The 21961-nt window shown below is 38.9% G+C and overlaps 1 protein-coding gene across 5 annotated transcripts in view; it reads left to right on the plus strand.

The window, feature by feature from the left end:
- Nucleotides 1-21961, plus strand: part of Melk (maternal embryonic leucine zipper kinase) — an 86318-nt gene that overhangs the window by 22363 nt on the left and 41994 nt on the right. For all 5 annotated transcript variants that reach the window (XM_070009942.1, XM_070009959.1, XM_070009967.1 and 2 more), the window contains 3 exons: nucleotides 1479-1577; nucleotides 19291-19359; nucleotides 21049-21147. In XM_070009942.1, coding sequence (XP_069866043.1) covers nucleotides 1479-1577; nucleotides 19291-19359; nucleotides 21049-21147 — 267 coding nt within the window. The remainder of the gene's footprint in view (nucleotides 1-1478; nucleotides 1578-19290; nucleotides 19360-21048; nucleotides 21148-21961) is intronic.

The raw sequence follows: 21961 nt of genomic DNA on the forward strand, positions 1-21961 counted from the left end.
CCGTCTTTTTTTCTTTTTTCATATGTGGTGCTGAGGAATCGAACCCAGGGCCTTGAGCATGCAAGGCAAGCGCTCTACCACTGAGCCACCTTCCCAGCCCGGTTAATTTCTGATCTATAGCTTGGAACAAAAATCAGGTATTGGCTTAAAAAGCAAATTATTCACTTGAGGTATTACAAGGGAATTATAGTAATTTGGTATGATTCTGTAGACAGAACTGAACCTCAGTTATTAGTTTAGGTACTATCTAGATGTGCAGTGCAGCCCAAGTTATTTTAACTGCCCACACTTTGTTCCCTTCAAAAATTACTATCTCTCTTATCTTTTAAAATTTTCCTAAGACCGGCTGGGAAGGTGGCTCAGTGGTAGAGCGCTTGCCTCGCATGCATGAGGCCCTGGGTTCGATTCCTCAGCACCACATAAGCAAAAAGGAAAAAAACCAGAAGTGGCGCTATGGCTCAAGTGGTAGAGCGCTAGCCTTGAGCTGAAGAGCGGAGGGACAGCGCCCAGGCCCAGAGTTCAGGCCCCACGACCGGAACCAAAAAAAAAAACAACAAAAAACAAACAAATAAAATTTTCCTAAGAATAAAATGAGAGTAAGGAGCTATGATTTCTAATTTTGACCCAGACCAAATGCTGCTTGAATAAATAGTTATTGTTTGAGACTCATGGGGCACCTGGATATCTCATGTAAAGGTTAAACTCCTTTTGGATTTTAAGATTTGTAAGGCTGTTTATGCTGGCAGGCTAATTTCTAGCCTTACATTTGAAAAGCCAATCATTGCATATTATTAAGATTTCTGTACATAGAGAGGATTTAACAATGCAGCCTAGTCACATTTCCAGGTCATCAGGATGTTTTTGACTTGTTTTGACATCCCCATATCTGTTTATATACTAATAAATAACCTAAACCTTCAGTAACCATGTAGAATTGCCTTTCAGAATCAGAGACCTGGCCTCATTTCCTTATTATGCCCAATTTAGCCCAGCTAACTGGAAATGATGTTCTATCATATATTAGTGTGTAGCTAGAATGTACTGAACCAGAAATCAAGATGCCTTCCTAAGTGGCCTGCCCATTTACTGACTTTTGACAAGTCATCCTTTCTGGGCTTCAAGTTCCTTGCCTGTAGAATGAACAAGTTGAAAGGCATGATCTCTAAGTACTAGTCTAGGTTTGTGAAAATTTTGTGATTCTTTTTTTGTGACAGTCTTAGGGTTTGAATTTAGGGTCCAGGCACTGTCCCTGAATTTTTGTGCCTACGTCTAAAATGCTTTACCCCTTTAGCCACAGTTCCATTTGTGACAAATTTTTTTGGTGGTTAATTGAAGATAGGAGTCTCATGGACTTTCCTATCTGGGCCAGCTTTGAACCATGATCTGCAGATTTGAGCATCCTAAGTAGCATAAGTGGCATAAGCCACTTTCTCCCAGCTTCTATATATTTTCTAATGATTTTTTTTTTTCCCTCCCAGGCAGATGTTTGGAGTATGGGCATACTCTTCTATGTACTTATGTGTGGGTTTCTACCATTTGATGATGATAATATCATGGTTTTGTACAAGAAGATTATGGTGAGTATTATTAGGTGTAGAATGTCAATGTGAAAGTTTCCTATGCTGCGTACGTATGTTTCCATTTATAAAGTATAAACACAGGCAAATGTAATCTGTGCTTTTACAAATCAAGACAGTGTGAGTGGTTAAGAGGGAGTTGGTGGTGGCTTCTGTTTCTTGATCTGGGTGTATTTATAGTTATATATTGGAGTTTTTTTTGTTTGTTTTGATGCCTATACTGGGACTGTGAGCTCTCTCTTGGCTCTTTTATTCATGGCTGGCACAAGAACAAAAGTGGCTTCTCTTTTGCTGGTTAATTGGAGATATAAGTCTCACTGATATTGTCTGCCTCGTCTGGCTTTGAATATCAATCCTCAGATCTTGGCCTTCTGAGTAACTAGGATGATATACAAGCCACTGGTACCCCTCTGTATTCAAGTTTAGAAAACTTAGCAAGGTGTGCTCTTACATACATTTGTACATAGTTTTCAATTAAAAAAAAATATAGGGTATGTTTTTGGTTGTCCCAAAGTGAGGTAAGTAAGCATATATGATTATTATTTCTGGTAAGAGTTTTTGTTTTGTATTCAAAAGTAATACCTTTGTCAGATGCTGTATTAAACTATATTTTCCTATTAAGGTAATAGTAAATAAGAATACTCATTTCTCCAAATGTTTGGGAAGGTAAAAATTTAGCTTTGTCAGGCGCCAGTGGTTCATGACTGTAATCGTAGTTATTCAGGAGGCTGAGATCTGAGGATCATGGTTTAAAGCCAGCCTGGGCAGAAAAGTCCGTGAGACTCTTCAATTAACCACCAGAAAACCAGAAGTTGTGCTGTGGCTCAAGTAGTAGAGCAGTAGCCTTGAACTGAAGAGCTGAGGGACAGTACCCAGGTCAGAGTTCAAGTCCCATAGCCAACCAAAAAAAAAAAAAAAAAAAGTAGCTTTAAGGTATGAGAGTTAAGAGTATTACTGTTGCGAGAGTCATGGCTCAAGCAACTACCTAAGAAGAGTGAGACCTTGAGTTGAAATAGTTCTATAATAGAAAAAAAGTTAGAAGAATAGTACAAGTGTTATTAGGATCATCTGTATATTAGAAACAGGTGGTTGCAATGCATGGGGGGTAAGGAGTGACTGCTAATGGTAATGAGATTTCTTTTGAGCTGATGAAAACATTCTGTAACTCTGCAGTGGTGATGGTTGTCCACTTATTCATTTTTATTTTTTGGGGCTGCATATTCAACCCAAGGACTTGTGCACACTAAGCATGTGTTCTATAACTGAACTATAGCTCCAGCCTCAACAACTTTGTTAATACTAATATCCACAGAATTGTCATCTTTAAAAAGGGTAATTTTAGTTGAAATCAGAATTATATTCAGGTTAAAAAAATAAGAAAAATCACACATAGCAAAGAAAATTGTAAAATTCCTTTAAAGTGTTAATATTCAAAGTATGCTAATAAAAGAACATAAACAATAGAAAAAGGGCATTGTATTGTGTTTTATAGCAAACCAAGGTTATATCAGCAGATCCCTTCATTTCAAACATTTCAAGTTGATTCTTTTCTATCTATCTATCTGTCTGTCTATCTGTCTGTCTGTCTTTTTTCCAATATCATGTATTCTCATACTCTTGCTTTGTTTACTTTTTCATGGCTGGGGCTCTACCACTTGATCTATGCCCACAATCAGCATTTTTCTGGTTAATTGGAAATGAGGTCTTGCTAATTTTTTGCCCACCAGGTTTTTTTTGGTTGGTTGTGGGACTTGAACTCTGGGTTTGGATGCTGTCCCTCAGCTCTTCAGCTCAAGGCTAGCACTCTACCACTTGAGCCACAGTGTTACTTCTGATTTTCTGGTGGTTACTTGAAGAGTCTCATGGACTTTCCTGCCTAGACTGGTTTTGAACCTTGATCCTCAGATCTCAGCCTCCTGAGTAGCTAGGATTACAGGAGTGAGCTACTGGTGTCTTGTCCCACCAGGTTTTGAACCAAGATCCTCTGATCTCTCTACTTGTAGATAGAAGGAAAGTATAAATAGTAAGAGATATAGAGAGGGGAAGAAAATATAATTTAAAATTGGTGACTGAAAGGCATATGTTGTAGTTTAGATATGATAACTTTTTTTTTTTTTTTTGGGTCCAGTTGTGGGGCCTGAACTCTGGGCCTGGGCGCTGTCCCTCAGCTCTTCAGCTCAAAGCTAGCGCTCTACCACTTGAGCCACAGCGCCACTTCCGGCTTTTTTCTTTTTGCTTATGTGGTGCTGAGGAATCGAACCCAGGGCCTCAGGCATGCAAGGCAAGCGCTCTACCACTGAGCTACCTTCCCAGCCCTGATAACTTTTATGAAAAGGAATGGAGGGAGAAATAGAACTGTAAAGGTAATTGGCGAGAGGGAATAATGAAATTTTATATATGCTAGACATGCTAAAAAAAAAACACCCCAAACAAACTAAAACAATAACAAAGGCAAATAGACCTATAGAAAAGAAGATATTAATTATTTTTATTTATTTTTGTTGTTAGGGTTTGAAGCTCTCACTCAGCCTCAGCCTTTTTTGCTCATATATGGAATTCTGCCAATTGAGTCATACTTCCAGTCTAACTTTTTTGTTGATTAATTGGAGTCTTGAGGACTTTTCTGCTTGGGTTGACTTTGAACTCAGTCCTCAGATCTCAGCCTCCTAAGTAGCTAGGATTACAGGTATGAGTCACCAGTGCTTAGCTTCAGCGTGTGTGTGTGTGTGTGTGTGTGTGTGTGTGTGTGTGTGTGTGTGTGTGTGTCTGTGTGTGTGTGTCTGTGTCTGTGTCTGTGTGTGTCTGTGTGTGTCTGTGTGTGTCTGTGTGTGTGTCTGTGTGTGTGTCTGTGTCTGTGTCTGTGTCTGTGTCTGTGTGTGTGTGGTGTGTGTGTGTGTGTGTGTCCGTGTGTCCGTGTGTCCGTCTATGTCCCCACATGTACTTCTTAGGGTCAGGGGAGGAGTAACATGGGACTTTGTAAATCATAATTTAGGGTTGGGTGGGAAAGGTCTGTCTTACTTAGCAGTCAGCACATTGAACTAGGAGACAGACTTTGGACAGTGAGTACTGCATAAACAAGCTTCAGATTCAAAGTTCTGTTGCCACTGTGACCTCAGGAGATTGGGTTCTCTCCTGACCAGGGAGTAGAGAGAGCCATGTTCAACTGTCATACCGATGCCATCAGAGTCCTAGCTGCTATGGTGGGGCCTCTGCCAAGTGTTTTAAGCCTCAACTGTGCTCTGTGGTAGGTTGTTCTAATGGCCATCACACCAGCACTTCTGTTGGGTGACTCAGCAGGGAATCCCTAGCCTCTATTGCTCCAAAACTGCTGCTTCTGGCATGTAACCTGACAGTGTGACTTCCTGTAGTTTAAAATTTGCTGTTGGACATTCTGCTCAGCCACCTCTTATGATTAATTTATATGTTTATACCCAGGTTCTATGGGAAGGTGCGCTGTAACTCCTGGAGCCATGATTGCTCCTTATTCCAGACCTCCAGAGTAACTCTGTTTCTAAGTAAAGGCATTCTCTCAAGTTAGTGTCTTATTGTTTCCCTCTGAGAATGAGAGAGAGAATACTTTCCTTTGCTAAGGCTAGTCTCCCACTGCAGAGCAGCCACTACCTCATAGATCCCTGTTCTGGGATTAAGACTGTTGGATATGTGAGCTTTTCCTATGGTTAAAGTTGGCAGTCTGTCAATAGGCTCATCTGTTTTACCTTGTCAAAGTGTCTTTATCTTCCTCTTTCCCCAATCTGGGAGCTGCGGACTCAATTGGAACCTTGTGCTGCTTTTTTTTTTTTTTTTTTACTTGCAGGATTTCTCTGTAGTTTTTTTTGCTTCCCCTCTTACCTCACCTTCTTATCTCTTATTCTCTTTTTGAGGGAGTAGTCTTGTTGTGTCACCAGAATTTATTCATAGAATAAAAAAATAGCAGATGCTTCTAATCTAGTTTTTGTTTAATTATCTTACTTTTCTGTGTTAAATACTGTAAAAGCCTTTAAAATTAATGCCTCAACCACAGACAGTTATTTGGGGAAGAGATGGAATAGTTTTGACTCTGTAGGTTGAGGAACTCTAATTCTACAAGGTTAACATTAAGTAGTATTAGCAGTAGCTGTTAGCACTGCCTTGGGAGCTATGTGTACTGTATTCCTATTTGTCCTTGAAAGTGGAGGTAGATGGGCATGGAACTGGAAGTCAGCTTCCTAGAGTCATGAGATTTAGCCAAAATAGACTGTATAATATCCTACCATCCTTTCTAGTCTCTCCTCTAAGCTTTTCTGGATAGTAGTAGTTGCTCTGGCTCCTGCTCGTTGACTGTGACAGCAGTTCCTATCTACCTGGAGTCACACTCTGTGTCAACAGCAGGATATAGAGGAGAGTGTTAGGATTGCTCTATAGCTTCAGCTTCTGCACATGGGAAGTAGAGCCTTGGTCTTTGGTCAGCTCAGTAACATTTTTCTAGTATTAGATTGATCCCTTGAATTTGTCCCTCTTTTTGCTACTCTTTTCTGTAAGGTAGAGCTGTGTTTCTTGTTTTGAAAAAATAATTTTACTTTTATAAGTTATTAGGATACTTTATTCTTTAAGATTAAAAAAAATATTTTTAAGCTGTTATAGAGTTGTTACAGTTTTATAAGTCAGATAATGAGTACATTTCCTTTTGAACAGTGTCACCCTGTCCCTCATTCTCTCCCAGATTTTCCCTCTGACTTCCCTCCACCCCCAAGTTGTATAGTTCATTTCCAACGTGTATAGTGAGTTTCACTGCTGAATTGGTTCACCCCTTGTACCAGTTTCTGCGCCTCCCCTTCCCCTTCCCAAATCAGATAAACTTATATACAAGAAAAAGGGTACAGAAATAAAAAACAGCAACAGAAGGGAATAAACCAAAGGAAAAAAAAAAAGGAAAGAGGAAGAAGAAAAAAAGAACTGCAGAACAGTACAATAAAAAACCTCCTGTTTAGTTGGGTTTTCATGGCTCACGGTTGTAATCCTGGTACTTAGGAGGCTGAGAACTGATGATTTCAGTTTGAAGCCAGCTGGGCAGAAAAGTCCTGGTGAGGCTCTTCTCTCCAATTTAACACTCAAAAATTGTAAGTAGTGCTATGGCTCAAAGTGGTAGAGCAAAAGAGCTCAGGTACAGCTTCCAGTCCCTGAGTTCAAGCCCCACAACAACCAAAAGCAAATAAAAACAACCACCAACAGAAACAACCTCTTCCACTTCTTGGAGTTCATTTTGATGATCATATGCATATAACTATTAAGCCCTTGGTGAGCCTCTCCTAAGAATATAGGATATCTTATTCTTTAGAAACTCCATGTCAAATTTATAAACTTACAGGTTTCTCAAAAGACTAATCAAATCTCTTAGCTAGTATAGTACAGAATATTATACATCCTAGAACTCCCAGAATTCTAGGAAGAATGTAGAGACACATAATCATAGGATTTCACTGTTTAAACTAATCTTAGAAATCATATTTTCTTACCATTTCTATTTGTTTTATACTTAAATCCTTATTAAGATATCTCCTGCGTTGGCTATGTGTTATAAACTCCTTTACTGTGGGGGAAGCCTTAGGTAAATAGATTTAGAGCTAGTATTCAGTGCTAGTTGTATGGTAGAATTACTTGGGGCACTTTAAAAAAAATAGTGATTCCAACTCTTAGAACATTATTTTTTTTTTTTAATTATTTTACTTTTTGCTGGTCCTGGGGCTTGAACTCAGAGCTTAGGAGCTGTCTCTGAGCTTCTCTGTGCTCAAGGCTGGCACTCTACCACTTGAACCATGGCGCCACTTCTGGCTTTTTTTTAAGCAATTTTTTAAATTGTGATTAAGTGATTACATAAATTTCACAAATTTCACAGTATTGTGGGATAGTGATACTTAGTTAAAGTCACAAACGCATTCTAACCTTCATGGGGCAAATTGTCTTTATGGAGGTCTATAAAGTTTATGAGTTCTATGAGCTTTGACAATACAGTTATTTCTTCCAATATCGGGTGATATGTACATATGTACATATCTTTCCTTTTGCTTAATTTCAGCTGTTCCCTCTTTCCCGCTTATTCCCTCCCTCCCATTGCTGCCATTGAGTTGCTTAGTTCGTTTTGATCAATGTCCAGTGCAGATGATGGGTCCCACTGTTGTATGTTTTTCCATTTCCCTCTGTTTCTATGTCCTCTTTCCAGTTTCCCTCCAACATGGTACAGCAGCACGGTGTCATTTAGTAATGATTCGACTAGATAAGCAGAGGTCCTTTGTTTCTTGAGTCTTGTTTACTTTGTCGTTATCTCCTTGTATTTTGGATATCAGGGAGACCATGTGCCATTTGTCTCTTTGCTCTTGGCTTACCTCACACAGTGTGATTTCTTCTAGTTCCATCCATTTCCCTGCAAATGCCATTATTTTGTCCTTTCTAATGGCTGCATAATATTCCATTGTATATAGGTACCACAATTTTTGGATCCACCTGTAGTGGGGCATCTGAGTCATTTCCATTATCCAGGCTATTGTAAACAGTGCTGCAATAAACATGGAGGTAGCATGTGTCCTTGTATCCTGGTTCCTGTTGTTCAGGATAGATGCCTAGGCGTGGTATGACTGGGAGGTCTATATTTAGCTTTCTGAGGACCCTCCAGACTGCTTTCCAAAGTGGTTGTATAAGTGTATATTCCCACCAGCAGTGTAATAGGGTTCTTCTTTCTCCGCATCCCCTCCAGCATTTGTCGTTGGCTGACTTGTGGATGTGGGCCATTCTGACTGGGGTAAGGTTATATCTCAGGGTTGTCTTTATTTGCATTTCTTTTACAACTGGGGATGGTGAACATTTCCTCATGTGTTTCTTTGCCATTTTTATTTCTTCTTCTCTTTAGTTCCCTTGCCCATGTAGTAATTGGTTTGTTGGGTTTGGGAGGGATTAGTTTCTTGAGTTCCCTGTATATACTGGCTATTAGCCCTTTGTCTGAAATATTGCTGGTAAATATTTTCCCCAGTTAGTTGGCTGTCTTTCTAGTTTGGTTGCTATGTCTTTAGCTGTGCAGAAACCTTTTATTTTAAGGTAGTCCCATTTGTTAAGTCTCTCCATTTTTTTTGTGACCCTGGATCTCTGTTCAGGAAGTTCCTGCCTGTGCCGATAACTTCAAGTGTCTCTCCTACTCTGTCCTGCAATAGTTTCAGAGTTTCAGGTTTGATGTTAAGGTCTTTAATACATTTTGAGTTGATGTTAGTGCACAGTGACAGGCTGGGGTCCACTTTTAGTTTTCTGCATGTGGCTGCCCAGTTTTCCCAGCACCTGTAGTTGAAGACGCTTCTTCTGGCTTTTTTTTTTTTGAGTAGTTTGTTGGAAATAAGAGTCCCATGGGGACTTTTCTGTCTGGGCTGGCTTGGAACTGCAATCCCCCAATCTCAGCCTCCTGAGTAGCTAGTATTACAGGCGTGAGCCATCAGTGCCTAGCTCACTGATATTTTTTAAATTGAGAATTTCTACCTTTCTTTTTGTAAACTTTGGCAAATTACTTAACCTCTGTGTCTTGGTTTCTTCATTTGTAAAATGGGTAGAATACAAGGGGATGGGATGTAGCCTAGCATACACAAAGGGTTTGATTTCTATTAGTGTTCAAAACATCAAAGAGAGAAGGATGGAAAGGAAATTTCATTCTTGGTCATTTTGTAACTCTCAAATTTCAAATCACATAATGGTTTTACTTGTCTTTTGTGTAATTATTTGGCTAGGACTTCATTACTACAGTGACTAGATGAGGTAAAAATGTGCATCCTTGTTTTTTGTGTCTTATACAGGGGTGGAGAATACTATTTATGCCAATGACCATTTGTATATTTGTAGCATATAAAACTACCAATACAGACAGAAAGCCATGGGAAATGACAAGAAGCATCCATGTCTGTCCCATCATATATCAAATTATTTTTTAGGCTTTATAAGACTCATATACCAGACCTTTTTTTTTTTTTTTTTGCCAGTCCTAGGGCTTGAACTCAGGGCCTGGGCTTTGTCCCTGAGTCTCTCTGTGCTCTATTACTTGAGCTACAGTGCCACTTCCAGCTTTTTTCTGTTTATGTGGTATTGAGGACTTGAACCCAAGGCTTCATGCATGCTAAGCAAGAATTCTATCACTAAACCCATTCCTAGCCCCTCCCCCCCTTTTTTTCCTTGGTGCTGGTCCTGGCTCTTGAACTTAGAATCTGGGTGCTGGTGCTTAGCTTTTTCAGTTAAGGCTGGTACTCTACCACTTGAGCCACAGCTTTTTGATGGTTAACTGGAAATAAAAATATCATAGACTTGGAAAAATCATATTAAGTGAACAAAGCCAAACTCAAAGAAAGATAGGTTCCACGGTTTCCCTTATTTGCAATAATTAGTGTATATCTAGGATAATCTTAGCAGATGAGCAGAATAGCTCAATAGCTATATACATAGGGTGTATACTAAGCGAAATGAACTCCAAGACATGGACACAAGAGGTTTTTGTTTGTTGTTTTAAATGTACAATGTGATTTTTTTTTGTTGCTTTTGTATATTCTTTCCCCGTGTATCCCTGTTGTCTTTGTATTTGATCCTGGTACCCTGGTATTGTATATACATTTATTTGAATTAGGGAAGGGAAGGGGAACAACAGAATGATGAGACAAAGGACAAGGGGGGAACTAATACAACAGTGATATACAGAAGACAATATGTTAGAAATGATCTATACAACTTGGGGGGCAGTTAGGGTAAGGGGAAGGGAAAGTAGGATAAAAATGAGGGAAAGGGTAACAAGTTTGACCAAATGTAATTACTTATGTAACTGTAACCCTCTGTACATCACCTTGACAAAAAAAAAAAATACAAAAGAAAGTATCACAGACTTTCCTGCATGGGCTGGCTTTGAATTGTGATACTTAGATTTCAGCCTCCTGAGTAGCTAGAATTATAGGTGTGAACTACTGGTTTGTTGCTAGCTTTTATTGTATTTTTTTCTCTATTTCTTTGTTCTCCGCACTCAAAGTTATAAAACTTTCTGAAGTTTGTATGTTATATGTCTTTGTAGCCTTTGCACATTATTGCTTAGAGAAAAATTAAATATTTACTGACATGAATATTCTTTTTTTGTTTGTTTGTTTTGTTTGTTTGTTTTTGGGGCCTGAACTCTGGGCCTGGGTGCCATCCCTCAGCTCTTCAGCTCAAGGCTAGAGCTCTTGAGCCACAGCGCCACTTCCGGCTTTTATCTTTTTGCTTATATGGTGCTGGGGAATCGAACCCAGGGCCTCAGGCATGCAAGGCAAGCGCTCTACCACTGAGCCACCTTCCCAGCCCTTCTTTTTTTCTTTTTGATGCTAGTCCTGGGACTTAAACTCAAGCCTCTGCACTGTCCCCGAGCTTTTACCACTTGAACCACTGTTTCATTTTGTCTTTTTGATGGTTAATTGGACATATGAGTCTCATAGACTTTTCTGTCCAGGCTGACTTCCAACTGAGATCTTTGTGTGTGTGTGTGTGTGTGTGTGTGTGTGTGTGTGTGTGTGTGTGTGTGTGTGTGTGTGTGTGTGTGTGTGTGTGTGTGTGTGTGTGTGTGTGTGTGTGTGTGTGTGTGTGTGTGTGTGTGTGTGTGTGTGTGTGTGTGTGTGTGTGTGTGTGTCCGGTCGTGGGGCCTGAACTCTGGGCCTGGGCGCTGTCCCTCAGCTCTTCAGCTCAAGGCTAGTGCTCTACCACTTGAGCCACAGCGCCACTTCTGGCTTTTTTCTTTTTTCTTATGTGGTGCTGAGGAATCGAACCCAGGGCCTCAGGCATGCAAGGCAAGCGCTTTACCACTGAGCCACCTTCCCAGCCCCCTCCATCTGAGATCTTTAGATCTCAGCTTCCTTAGTAGTTAGAATTATAGGGGTAAATCAACAGCACATGCCTAAGTATTGGGACATTTTTATATTCCTTAAATTATCTCCAATCTAAAATATTGGTTTAAAAAATAAAATTCTTTCTTGGTGCTGTCAATGGATATGGCAGTCACTTTTAGAACCCTTGTGAAGTTGAGATTGTCAAAAAGAGGGCCCAGAGATCATCTGTCACCATCAGACAAGTATGTCAGACTTAAGCATAACTTAAAGAAACCAAGAAGTGTTGTTAACGGGGTTCAGAGAAGATTCAGGGGTTGGAGCTTGACGGGCAACACTGGTTATGAGTAAAAATAAGAAAACAAAGCACTTGCTGCCCACTGTCTTCAGAACTTCCTAATTCACAGTGCCAAGAGCTGGAATCATACTATGTTGAGATTGCTCATGTTTTCTCTAAAAGCTCAAAGCCACTGAAGTGATCAGAGTTGAGCTGCATCGTGAAGAAAATGAATAGACTGCTCATGTATACATTTTATTTTTGTTTAAATCAAAGCATTAAAACTGCAGGAAAAGAAAAACAATAAAATAAGACCACCCCTAGGTGTTTTGATTTGTCTTTTAGTCTAACTAAGACTTCTGTTGTCTTATCTGCAGATAAAATAAGCAACTCCTCATATTCTAATGAAATTGAGCTATTATCCTCTTGATGTTCCTGATTTACTAAATTAACCCTAAGTTTTGCAATATTTTTACTTATACATGCCTTAAACTGCTACCTTGTTTGTCTTCATTTGCATTCACTGCAAGTGTCATATTCATAAGACATTATTTTAATATGTAAGCATATTAATAATGTTTCACCAATATATCTATTTGAATGTATTAATGAGTCTTGAATTAGTACTTCTGGGATAGGAGTTTACTTTAATATAAAAGTGTTAAATCCTAAGTGCAGATGTTAGATCCAAACTTTAATATAATTTTTTTTGGCAAATCTAGTATTTTTGCAGTGGAATGAATATAGTAGAAAATGTCTAATTCCTGCTCAGTAGAGATTTGGCTTCCCTAATTAATATTATTTATTAACACTGTATATTCTTTGTTTCTCCTACTCTGAATTTCATTTTTTAGTTTTTCATGTATTTGCAAGTTGAAAATTGATTCAAATTAGGACTTTTATGCATTATTGTGAAATTTAATTTCACACATTATAGATTTTGAAATTTATTGTAATCTTGGCTCAGAACTATTGTTCCGAGTCACAGTGTAATACAGTCTGCTGGTTGAATCTAATTAAGGTGTCGTATCACTTGCATGCAGTATGTATCTTTGCCTAGAATGTTCTAAAATTCCTCACTTGGGAATAACATTTCCCTTGGTTCTTGGCTTGATTGAAAAACCCAGCAGTGTCTGACATACTGTATGTAACTCTTGTTTAAGAGTCAGACGTCGTTTATCTTTTGCATTTGTTGACTATTTTAACGAAAACGCTCAACTGCAATTTCCAGCATGGTTACTAATAGATTAAGGATTGATCTTATTAATGTTACCTATATTCATTTGCTATCTATCACTATTCAGAGGCAAGCATGACCATACTCCAGTTTTGGTGTACAATATATAGAGGCGTATAAATAATTAGTAAATGAAATTGAGTGGCTTGAAAGTAAAATTGCTTCTTTGAATTGTTATTTGTAATTTTAAAGAATTGAGCAAGGTGTCTGAGATTTATACAGTTAAGAGGTAATGGTAGTACTATGATTATGTGTTTGGGGGAAATTGCTTGCCTTTCTTACAGCCATATGGAGAATGAATATTTCATGCCCACTAGAATCCCTAGAATTATCTTGCTTAGTCCACAGATCTTTCCCCCGCCCCCTACTTGGCTTTTACCTGCTCTTGTTCTTGCTCTCATTTACAAGGTAATTTTCCTTTCAATAAAGAAACAAGGATTTGCTGGTGGCACACCCTTGTCATCCTAGGAACTCAGGAGGCTGAGATCCAGATGATTATTGTGTGAAGCTATCACAGGTTATCTCCAAAATGACCACAAAAAAGTAGGGCTAGTGGCATGGCTCAAGAAGTAGAACACAAGTTGAGTAAGCAAGTTGAGCAAGCATGAAGACTTGTATTCAAACCTTAGTATTGGGGCTGGGAAGGTGGCTCAGTGGTAGAGTGCTTGCCTTGTATGCATGAGGCCCTGGGTTCGATTCCTCAGCACCACATAAACAGGAAAAAAAAAAGCTAGAAATGGCGCTGTGGCTCAAGTTGTAGAGCGCTAGCCTTGAGGTGAAGAGCTGAGGGTCAGCGCCCAAGCCCAGAGTTCAGGCCCACAACTGGACCAAAAAAAAAACCAAAAAAACAAAAAACCTTAGTATCAAGGGAGGGAGGCAAGAATTCTCTGTAAAGATTGAACAGAAACAAGGGTTAAGGGACACACCTTGGTTGACACACAAGCTCATTTGTGGAGATTATCTTCTCCAGCAGAATTTTTCCCTAGCATCTATTCTAGAGACCTTGTTTATATGTGCTGTTCCTGGAGCTTGAACTCAGGGCCTGGATGTTGTCCCTGAGCTCTTTTTGCTCAAGGCTGGCACTCTACCATTTGAAACACGGCTCCATTTCTTGCTCTTTCTTTTTGCTGGTTAATTGGAGATAAAAGTTGCACAGACTTTCCTGCCTGGGCTGGCTTCAAACCGTGATCCTCAGATTTCAGCCTCCTGAGATTAGGATTTTAGGCTTGAGCCTCTAATTAGCCTTTGTCTACTTGTCAGATTCCTTAGATCTTCTAGTACAACATGGTAGAAAAAGTATTATATCGCTTTTCTGGTCCTGTTTCTAAAGTGGTTTCTGCTCTATAATAGTGTTTTTCAACCTCCCTTTGTTGTTGACATTTTGGATCAGATGATTCTTTGTTATGGTGGGATGACAGGCATTGTATTTGTACATTTTGGTTATTGGAGGGACTTGAGCAGCATTTCATGACCTTTACACATAGTAACCCCAAAATTGTGACAATCAAAATGTCTACAGAGAATCCCAGAGTTGCTAATGGGGCAAATGAAAAGCAATATCTTATAACATGGAATAAATGTTTAATCTCCTCTGATATGCCTTAGTTTCTTCATTTGTGTAGCGTGGTTAATAATTCCTGCCTATTTCACAACATAAAATATGTATACCCATATTCTGTGCATTTAAAAAGTACTGTGCCCAAATTAGCAGTTGGGTTATGCCTGGCAGCAGAAGTCAGCTCTGGATGTTCTTTCTGCTGTTAACCCAGTGCAAAGAATGAAGCTGAGAATGTCAGGACAGTGTTGAGTCCTGGGTTTCATGGCTTGCTTGTGGATGGTACTCTACAAAAGTGTTGTGTGCAAAAAGGAAAGGTAAGTAGGTTTACTTTAGGAGGTTGTATGGCTAATTTTTTTTTGTTATTTAAGTACTAGGGATTAAACTCAGGGCCTGGTCATTGTCCCTTAGCTTTTGTGCCATAGTATGCTGTTATATCTGTATTAAATAATTGAATGTGCAATTTTTATACTTTTTATTTTTTTGGTATGAACTCAGGGCCTGGATGCTGTCCCTAAGCTTTTTTGCTCAAGGCTAGCGCTCTACCACTTGAGGAGAGCCTCTGAAGAATTCCACAATTTTTAATTGTGTTATCAACAGTTCTGTGATGAAAGTTACCATTATTTACATTTTTGTATGCCAAATTATTTGGTTAGGATAAATTACTAGAAATGAGCTGCTAAATCAAGGATATATAATTTTGAATGCACTTACTAGATATCTACAGTGAATCTGCAGACAAGTTTATATATGTACCTGGAAGTGAGTGTGTGTGTGTGTGTGTGTGTGTGTGTGTGTGTGTGTGTGTGTGTGTGTGTGTGTGTGTGTGTGTGTGTGTGTGTGTGTGTGTGTGTGTGTGTGTGTGTGTGTGTGTGTGTGTGTGTATGCACTCCTGATCCTGAATTCTTTTTTTTTTTTTCTGTCAGTTGTGGGGCTTGAACTCTGGGCCTCAGCTCAAGGCTAGTGTTCTACCACTTGAGCCACAACACCACTTCCAGTTTTCTGAGTGGTTTATTGGAGATAAGAGTATCATGGACTTTTCCTGCCTGGGCTGGCTTTGAACCATGATCCTCAGTCAGATCTCAGCCTCCTGAGTAGCTAGGATTATAGGCATGAGCCATCAGTGCCTGGCTGAACTCTTAACCATATATTTCTTTAATGATTGTCAGTTTGAAAGCCAGATATAATGTCATGAACCTGAAGTTCCAGCTACTTGGGAAGTTAAAGCAGGATTACTTGAGTCTAGAAGTTTAGGGCCAGTCTAGACACATAGTGAGACCCATCTCAAAAAACAAAACAAAGCAAAAAACAAAACAAAATAAAAAAACCCAACCACAAAAACAAAAAGAAAAGAGTCTGTCATCTTGATAGACAAGTGATGTCATGTTTTTAGTTTAAATTTACTTTCTTAAGTCATATTTTCATTTTTATTATTTTAAAAGTTTTTTTTCTTCACTTTTGTTTTCTTTGTGGAACTAGAGCTTGAACTCATGGCCTTGTGCTTTCACTTGGACTCTTCACTTACAGCTGGTGCTCTACCACTTGAGCCATACCTCTACTTTGAGCTTTTTACTAGTTAGTTGGCAATAACAATTTCACTGTGAACTGTGATTCTCAGATCATAGCCTAGAATAACTAGAATTAAAGGTGTGAGCCACTGCCAATAGGCTTCTTCACACTTTTTATTATCATCAATTATTGTACAAAGAGATTTCATTTAGATATTTCCATATATGTACATTGTACCTTGATCAAACTCTCTGCCTCTGTCCTCCTCATCTCCTCTCCCCCTTCCCAAATCAATTTCAATAAGGTTTATTTTTCCATTTTCACTCAGGTCTATAAATTATTTTGATCATATTCACCCGTCTTTTCCTTCTGTTTGCCCTCCCATTAGTTTTCCAAACCCTGGACAGGACCTGATTTATATTCCTGTCATTCATTTTCCCACTTATAAGCTCTTACTTGGGAATTGGTTGGCATGGTCTTTGCTCATTTTCTTTGGGAATGTATGCTCTTAATCTCATTCATTCACTTACAAAAAACATTAATTGAGCACATTTTACATATTAGGGTCAGTGTTCTAGGTGAATAAAATAGCAAAAAATCTCTGATTAAGGAGCTTATAGATGAGTGTGAGGCAGAAAACAAAATATGACAGAAGTAATAAGGACCGTGAAAAAGATAAGGTAATAAGGACTATAAGGGACATTAGGAATGGTTGTGGGGGTGTGATTATAAACGTGGCTAAGGGAGGTTCCAGTGGTATTTAAGTGGAGGTCTGAGGAAGCTCAAACTCTGCCCTATATATGCCAAGAGCTGACAGGCTGAATGAACAAGACCCCGAGGCAAGATTATTTTTCATACCTGACTGTAGTTTGTTGAGGCAGGGGAGAGTGAGGTGAATTTGAGAGTAGCAAGGACTTGAGTAGATGTAGAGGCACAGACCACAAAGGGCCTTGGAGCCAAGGTAAGAAATTTGAGTTTCATTCTGAGGTGAGGAGCCATTGGAGAGTTTTGTATAGTGAAGTAACATGATGACTCAATGTTTTAAAAGAACATGGGTAGTTGTGAAACTGGACTTCGGGGGATAGGTCTAGAATCTGCTTGAGAGATGCTAGTGGTTTGTATGAGCTTATTGGGCAGGTAATGATGAGTGATTCTGGATATAGTTTGAACATAGAGAGCAACTAAACATTGATGAATATGGTATGTGAGAGAAAGGTAGTTAGTTGATTCATATTTTTTGCCTGATTAACTGGTCGAGTACTGTTGCTATTTATTGAGATGGGGAGAAATGTGAAACAAAGTTTGGTGGCAGTAGTGCCATTTTAATGATGTAAGACTTTTTTTTTTTGTCTGTCATGGGGCTTGAACTCTGGGCCTGGGCGTTGTCCCTGAGCTCTTTAGCTCAAAGCAAGTACTCTACCACTCAAGTCACGCAGCACCACTTGCGGTTTTCTGGTGTTTAATTGGAGAGTCTCCTGGACTTTCCTGCCAAGGCTGGCTTTGAATTACGATCCTCAGATCTCAACCTCCTAAGTAGCTAGGATTATAGGCATGAGCCACCAGTGCCTAGCAAAACCTTTTTTAAATGTGATCCAAGGGGCTGGGAAGGTGGCTCAGTGGTAAAGTGCTTGCCTTGCATGCTCGAGGCCCTGAGTTCGATTCCTCAGCATCACATAGCAAAAAGAAAAAAGCTGGAAGTGGCACTGTGGCTCCAGTGGTAGAGCGCTAGCCTTGAGCTGAAGAGCTGAGGGACAGTGCCCAGGCCCAGAGTTCAGGCCCCATGACCGGACCCCCCCCCCAAAAAAAAAAAAAAAAAAGTGATCCAAGTATGTTGTTGTTGTTATTTGTCATTTAGGCAGAAAGTGGTTTTCTTCAATTTATTGTTAATCTGGTGTTTTGCAATACAGAAATGTCAAGTTTTAATTTAGTCATGGTTTTTTTTTTTTTTTTTTGGTCGGTCGTGGGACTTGAACTCTGGGCCTGGGCGCTGTCCCTCAGCTCTTCAGCTCAAGGCGAGCGCTCTACCACTTGAGCTACAGCGCCACTTCCGGTTTTCTGGTGGTTTATTGGAGATAGGAGTCTCACGGTCTCTCCTGCCCGGGCTGGCTTTGAACCACGTTCCTCAGATCTCAGCCTCCTGAGTAGCTAGGATTACAGGCGTGAGCCACCAGCGCCCGGCTTTAATTTAGTCATGTTTTTATAGTTTTGGTTTGTGGTCATGTATAGAAAAAGTCCAAAAATAATCATCCTTGCTTTAAGTTTTTTTTTTTTTTTTTGGGTCCAGTCATGGGCCTGATCTATGGACCTGGGTGCTGTCCCTCAGCTCTTCACCTCAAAGCTAATTTTTTTCTGTTTATGTGGTGCTGAGGAATCGAACGCAGGGCCTCATGCATGCAAGGCAAGCGCTCTACTGCTGAGCCACCTTCCCAGCCCTGCTTTAAGTATTTTTATGGTTTCATATTTGCATTTAATTTGGATGAAGTTAATTTTGGTGTATACTGTGAAGTACAGTTCAGCCTTAATTTTTCTGAAATAATTACCTTGTTATCCTTGCATTGTTAAATTTGATACCTGCTATGAGAAATTATTGTATCATTTCCTCTGAATTGGGAAGAAAAGGAGGAGTGTGTGGCAGGCTCTGTAAAAGAGTATTTTAGCATGCATTAGGACTTAACAATGGCCTGGTTTTATCTTTGGTTAATGGTGTAGTGACCATAATTTTAGTACAGTAGGTTGTAGACATTGTTTCCTAAGTCTCCTCTGTACTCCAAAACTGTATTTCACTTAGAAAGGTGCTTTTTTCAGTATATCACAATGATTGTGAATTCTCCATTATGAATCTTATGTTTTTAACCACAGCCATAACCACAGTCTTGTCCTGATACTAAATATACTTTTATACTGCTTCATGTGCCAACTGGCAATTGCTGTGAGTTATAAACTCCAGTGTGTGTTGGTAATACAAATTGAATATATGTACATACATATGCTGTCCATGTAATCATACTATGGATTCCTAAGCCCTGTAACATTTATGTTTTTACACTATTAGTTTCTCTGTGTTTTAGTCCTTCCATGATATAAGGACAACTTAGAGGTAATAGTAGGATTTAGGTTACTGGATTTTTTTTCTTTTAGGTAGTGGATTTATTATTATATCAAACATTAACTGAATCTTATTGTTAGGTGAAGTCATCAAACTTAGAATTAAATTTCTAGCACATTATACCTTAGAAATTTGTCTCAAAGCTGGTTAAACCTAAATCTCTTAAATATTTTCTTTTCTTTTTTGGTAGAGAGGGAAATATGATGTTCCCAAGTGGCTCTCTCCTAGTAGCATTCTGCTGCTTCAACAGATGTTGCAGGTAAACTTTGTTATTTAAGTCATAGAAATCTGCTGTTATTAGTTTGGTCCAACTTTTTTTTGGCGGTATTGGGGATTGACCTTAAGTTTGCAAGGCAAAGAATACCTCTGTTTACTTTGGTTATTTTATGTCCAAGCTGGCTTGGGCTGCGATCTTACTTGTGCTTCCCTGTGACACTAGGGTTAGAGATACCTCCTCCCAGCCAAAGTGCTTCCCTTATAACTGGGAAGATAGATGTGGCCCACTGTGCTCAGCCATTGATTGAGATGGAGTCTCATGAATTTTTATACCTGGGCTGGCCTTGAACCTTATCTCCCAATCTCTTTATAGAAAGTCGATAGGATTACAGGCTTAGGCCACTGTGCTTGGCTTATTTGATCCAACCTTTAAGGTATTTATGGACCTTTTATTTGACTATTATCTGTTAGCTTGAAAAGGTTTCCATTTATGTATGTATCTTGAAAATATTCTCTACTAAATCCTCTCTTAATTATGATGTAAACCTGTTTTTTCTTTTAGATCAGGACAATATCTGTGAATATGAATTTTTTTTACCTTGTCTTGAGCATTGTCTATTTTCTCTAACTGGCTTATTCTACTCTCTATCCTTTCTTGTTCCCATTCTTGCACATTAGGTGTAAAATAGATACTGAATGAGTTGATGTCTAATTGATTGGGCCTTTCTCAAACTAGCTGTGCCCCAAATTGTCAGATGGTTAGATGGTTGTTAAAACACAGCTTGCTAGACTCCCTCTCTCCAGATTGTCTTTCAATAGAACTCTGGGGCATGACTGAGTATTTGTATTTCACACAAGCTCCAAGATGTTGCTGATGCTCTTAATCTTAGGGCCATATTTTGAGAATGACTCAGTCAGTGGAATGAGGGTGAAAGGAAGGAATTCTGGAGTCTAGGTATCTACCTTAACAATCAGCGTACCTACTACCTATAAAATGGTAATGTTGTAAGTATGAAATGAGATTGATAAGAAACACTTTGAAAATATAAGTACCTTTTTAGAGCAGTTTTTTGTTCATTATGTATTCAGAATATCTTGCAGTTTTTCCATCTATTAAGCTTTCTCTTCTTTTTATTCAAACTTTACCTCAGGCTCACCCACCTTGATTAAGTAGGGCCAGACCACCAAATCTCCATAATGAGATTGAAAATGCCTTACTCTTTCTTCTTGACTCCAAAAAACTTAATCTTTGTTGATTAATTTTTCTCTCCTCACATTTGAAAAGTACAAATGGAAAAGAAAGGTATGCTTTTCAACTTGTTCTATGTGATTGTAAGCTCATTGGAGGTAGAGATTGCATATTCAGGATGAATGCCCTGCATGGTGGCTGCTTGAATATTAAATTGGTGAATATTTCCTGTGAATAGGTTTTCCAGCAAAAAGACTATTACATCATACAATAGATTGACTGAACTTCATGAATAATGTCCATACCAATGAAGTTCATGTTTGTTAAACATTTATCTTCCAAGCCTGTGTTGGTTGCTATAGTTTTCTTGCCCCTATTACCTTTTTGAAAGAATTTATTCCAAGGCTATTTTAAGGTCTTTGACAGCGTTTTTGTGATGATAAAGTTTACATCTGTTTTGGTGCATTTTGGGTTCTCAGTGGGGAAGATGTTCTGTTGTGTATTTGAAATGTTAATCTCTAGCTTCTTCTTAATGACCACTAGGTGGACCCAAAGAAACGGATTTCTATGAGAAATCTGTTAAACCATCCCTGGATCATGCAAGATTACAACTGTCCTGTGGAATGGCAAAGTAAGAATCCTGTAAGTAAAATGAAATCCAGTAAAAGTTTGTTTCTAAAACTTGATGTGACCTACAGTGATATGGTCTAAATGTAGACAAAAATGCATTTTCTAGATTTACTCATCAGATTTGTGTTTGGAAGATTTAGAACTAATCATATACTTGATTGTTAATCTCTAAGACAGTGAGTAGTTACATTACCTAAGCCACAGGAGAATCACCTGGGATCTTAAAAAGCAATGCCTGTTCTCATCCTGAACACTTACATGAGTACTTTTAAAAGCTCCCAGTGTTTCATGTTTAGTTGGGATTGTGAACAAGACTCTGAGAATCTTGAGCAAGTGACTTAAATTTGCTAAACCCATTCATTCATCAGTAAAATGTAGATTTAATCAATTTTGCTTGCCTGATTAGTCAGGACATTATTTTAGACCTCACACATTTTAGTCTAAGGACCCTTTTAAACACTTAATATTTATTAATTTAGTAAAGGCTAGCTATGGTGGTATACACTTATAATTCTCAAACTTGGGAGATTTCAAGTTCAGGGCCACCTTGAGCTCCAAAAAAAAAAAAAAAGTAAAAGTAGTAGGAGTAGTAAACCTGCTACATACCACAAATAAATTTATTTGAAAATAAAGTTAGCAAAAAAAGTTTTCTATCTTCTCAAACTTCTGGTTTTGTTGGTATTATGTTGGGAACTTCACCTCAAGCTTTTTAGACAGGTACTCTACCACTAGAGCCACAGTTACAGCCTAGCCCAGCCCAGCCCAGCGCAGTTTTTGCTTTATTTTTCAGATAGTCTTGCATTTTTCTGTCTGCCGCCCCTACCCC

This window comes from Dipodomys merriami, unplaced genomic scaffold (assembly GCF_024711535.1).
Source record: "Dipodomys merriami isolate MVZ:Mamm:240054 unplaced genomic scaffold, mDipMer1.0.p SCAF_11, whole genome shotgun sequence".
Lineage (NCBI taxonomy): Eukaryota > Metazoa > Chordata > Mammalia > Rodentia > Heteromyidae > Dipodomys > Dipodomys merriami.